The 3970-nt window shown below is 32.5% G+C and overlaps 1 protein-coding gene across 1 annotated transcript in view; it reads right to left on the bottom strand.

Moving 5' to 3' along the window:
* Window positions 1-3417: 3417 nt before the first annotated feature.
* LOC111392156 overlaps window positions 3418-3970 on the bottom strand; it is a 19446-nt gene continuing 18893 nt past the window's right edge. Inside the window, exons 7-8 of the mRNA XM_023017423.1 lie at window positions 3643-3695; window positions 3418-3592 (exon numbers count right to left, since the gene is read on the bottom strand). Coding sequence (XP_022873191.1) covers window positions 3418-3592; window positions 3643-3695 — 228 coding nt within the window. The remainder of the gene's footprint in view (window positions 3593-3642; window positions 3696-3970) is intronic.

Genomic DNA, 3970 nt, shown 5'->3' on the forward strand with positions numbered 1-3970 from the left:
AATGCGTCTCTCTGCTTTTACTTTGAAATCAGTGGATGGGTCAGGGTAACTATCATCATTCTCGCTTCTCTCTGCTTTTACTTTGAAATCAGTGGATGGGTCAGCGTAACTATCATCATTCTCGCTTCTCTCTGCTTTTACTTTGAAATCAGTGGATGGGTCAGGGTAACTATCATCATTCTCAATCTCCGCAATATTAGTCACCAATGCAAAAGTCCATGTCCATCCAAACCTTTGTAAGTCAGCAACAGATTCAGGTTTCCCATTTGAAAGCAAAACAATATCTCCAGGCAAGGTTCTATAGGGCTCCGTATCACCATGCCCTAATCTGTTTTTCCATCTGTCAACTTTGACATTATACGGAAAAGTGTGTGTGACGTAAGGTGTTGCCACGTCAAGAGCTTTCACCTCAGCAAAAGGAGCATTATAAATACCATCCATGGCAGATGCAAGTTTTGCACGAGTTTCTTCCAGTAAGGGGTAGACATATGAACCAAGATATAGATCCACAGATTGATGCAACTCTGGAATCTTTTTTTCCACCTAAATACATCAAATGAAACTAAAGTTAATAAAATAAAATTAATGATAAAAAAAAAAATTCAATAGATAAAAGGCAGACAAAAGCAACTTGGTAGTAGATGATAATGTTAGTTAATTTCTATCAATGTCATCACACAAACACTAAAAGATTAAACATATTGTTAAAAGTTAATATAGTGCAACCCACATGAATGAAAGGCAGCATGTATCATCATCTAGTTTGCAACAAGCATAACCTAGTCCTTATGTTTATAAATGTTCTGAAAATCTCTGATTAAAGCATTTGTAATAATTTAGAACTTCCACAAAAAGATTCTCTAGTCACTGATAGACTAAGAGAAAGTAGTAACTAAGTTACTGAAAACATCAAGAACAATCTAAATGTTAAAACCATCTCACAAGTGAAAACATCATTTTATATCTATTCTAACTTATTTGCTAGCATTTATCATTTTAACCAATCTATCATGATTATACATCCATCTTAACAAAAAGATTCTCAGATTTTTTCTAAAGCGTGTTTGGCCACGCCTAAAATGAAAGCCAGTTTAGTTAAAAGTGACTCTAAGCTTAGCCATTACTAGTTACTTTTAAGTACATTTCTCCCCCAAATATGTTAAGCATGTTCGCTAGTAATGACAAAAAATGTGTGTTGGGTTGTGTTGTGTTGTACAGTCAATTAGTTGCTTTTGGCGGAATGGTCACTATTATTTTGGATCGAGTACAACTAGTGGAGGCATCTTTAAACATTTTTGCTTTTATTTTCTTTTTGTTCACTGTCATAACCTCATGACAAGAAAAAGGTAAAATAAAATTGTAACTAGGCTCAATTGACTACAAATAAAGAGAGCTTGGCCTTCCAATAACAAAGCAAGTCAAACATAAATAATCTGCCACTCCAACTAGACATTTCTTATGTATCTTGTGATGCATGTGCACAGAGGCTAAGAAACTCTCGGGAAATGGCACTTCCTACATATTTTCGAACTGTTGTTTGACATCCAAAATTATTTATGGGAGCAAATCTTTTAATAAAAATAATATTTGCAAAGAAAATAGTGTTTGTTTATACGGCCAAATTCTAGCCATCAAAACGCATATCCAATTTGCACTAGATGGTGTTTTTGGATCATTTAACCTGGCTTTACTAAAGATCTCAAAAAAGTTTTTTTCTAATATGATTATCATTCGACAACAGTAAGAAAACTAGTACTATGTTAGCGCGATAATAGAAGCAACTAATCTACAACTAAACTTAAATGAAAATAATTCCAAGACGGGACCTATTTATTCATTTACTTTCGGGTTTTGGGACATTTACATCTTTTTATTGAATGAAAAAAGGTGGCGGTCATTCAATGGTGAATTTCTAACTAATTTTGTTATGTGTTTATATTTATTCACTAATTTACATGTTCTTCATTCATTGGTTTTGAAATCATGCTTAATAACAATTTCTGCCAACGTGAAATATTATGGGGACAGTTCACCTTTTTGTCTGCAAACTCTCATGCTTATAATATTTTTTATCCTCGTATGTTTTCAAGCTAGCATAAAAGGGTCAGGACCTCATTTGCCAAATTTTTTCATATTTACTTATTCAACAGTTAGATTATTTATAAGTTTTAATTTGTTGATATAACTCACCCATCAAATATTGCTATTCGATTGAAGTGTTTAATTAAAACTAGATTAAATACTTAATTCTTGTGGAATCAATAGTTTGACTAACCTGTACTTTTTTATTAGTTATTTATTTATATATTTTTACGATACCGTCCACTTGCAGAATTTTAACGCAACTTTGAACTTTGAATTGTTCTTCTTGCACAAAAGAGTGAGATAAGGTATTTTATTCCTCTCTTACATCCTCTTTTTATTTACTTTTTCACACAAAAACTTTTTACTCCCAAAGTACCCATTGAAATTCGAATAATTATGTATCTGTTGTCATGATTATAAGTATATGCCCGCACTGAATTTTTTGGCCCAAACCATTTGCACCTTTTTCCCCCCTTTAGCAGCAGGGAAGGTGGAATAAAAATATGTTTTAATTTACATGAGTTTTATTTTTAGGTCCAAACCCATGATCTTGTTTTATAGTTTTATCATCATTAAATTCATGATCAAAACTCAATATTCGACGTGGGTTAAATTATGTCCGTACTGAACAAATTTCTTGGCTCCGCACCCGCTTAGCCAAAAATGCTCTAAACTGAACTCCGCAGAATTGCTTTTTCTATTTTGACAAACCATGATGATTTAAAAAGATCCAAAATTTCGTGCTCTAAGATCATCTTATTGAAATGACCCAAATTTATGAACTTCTCTACCGAATCTCACAATTGCGTAAAAGCGCCTCTTATTACATGCAAATTTAAGCACCATGCAATACAAAAGTAAAATTCACCAGAATTACGAGTTTAGGTTGAAAAATGTATTACGGAACAATAGATTAATAAAGAATGTTTGGTTAAAAAAAATTGATTTGCGTGTATTATTATTTTAATGAAGAATTTGTGACTGAAAATAACTAGAGCGAAAAAAAAATGTAGGAGAATGTAAAATAATGGACCACAAAGAAGGGCAAATGCTCTGCTTAAAAATTAAGCTACAACTATTCATCGATGATCAAAACAAGACCTGCAAAAAATGTTAAATACTCTGTTGAAAATTTACCACCAGAAGCCAAAAGAGTAACAAAGAACGAACCTGCTTTCTGTACAGACCCTCATTACAAATGTCTTCAAGAGACCACGAAAACACCAAGTTAATAAACTCATCCGCAAGCCGAGCTCTTTTCGTGCTTGAAGAACACTCTTGCATTGTCACTTTTCACTCTCTTTTGCGTATTTTAACTATCAACACTGAAAATTACAAAAACCCTCTAAGTGCAAAACTATTGCAAGCATGAAACTTCATGGCATGGTGAAGTGATACAGAGAATATATACGCAGATAAATGGGATTCCTTCGTAATGAAGTAAAAGATTATCAAAAAGAATTTTCCGTATAAAGCACACTCGAAAGGAAAAGATGATCGTTCATCACTGAAAATTACAAAAACCCTCTAAGTGCAAAACTATTGCAAGCATGAAACTTCATGGCATGGTGAAGTGATACAGAGAATATATACGCAGATAAATGGGGTTCCTTTGCAATGAAGTAAAAGATTATCAAAAAAGAATTTTCCGTATAAAGCATTCTCGAAAGGAAAAGATGATCGTTCACATAATGTGAACACTTGGGTATTTGATTCTCATTTTCCTGGGAGTACATTTTTTCTCCCTCCTTTTAATCACTTTTTTTTTATTAAAATAATATTATATACAAATCAATTTTTTCTTTTTTTTTTATAACTGCACATTCTTCATCAATCTACTATTTCAAAATATATTCTTTAAAAAAGTGGCTCAAACACACATTAA

Source organism: Olea europaea, unplaced genomic scaffold, assembly GCF_002742605.1.
Source record: "Olea europaea var. sylvestris unplaced genomic scaffold, O_europaea_v1 scaffold8921, whole genome shotgun sequence".
NCBI lineage: Eukaryota > Viridiplantae > Streptophyta > Magnoliopsida > Lamiales > Oleaceae > Olea > Olea europaea.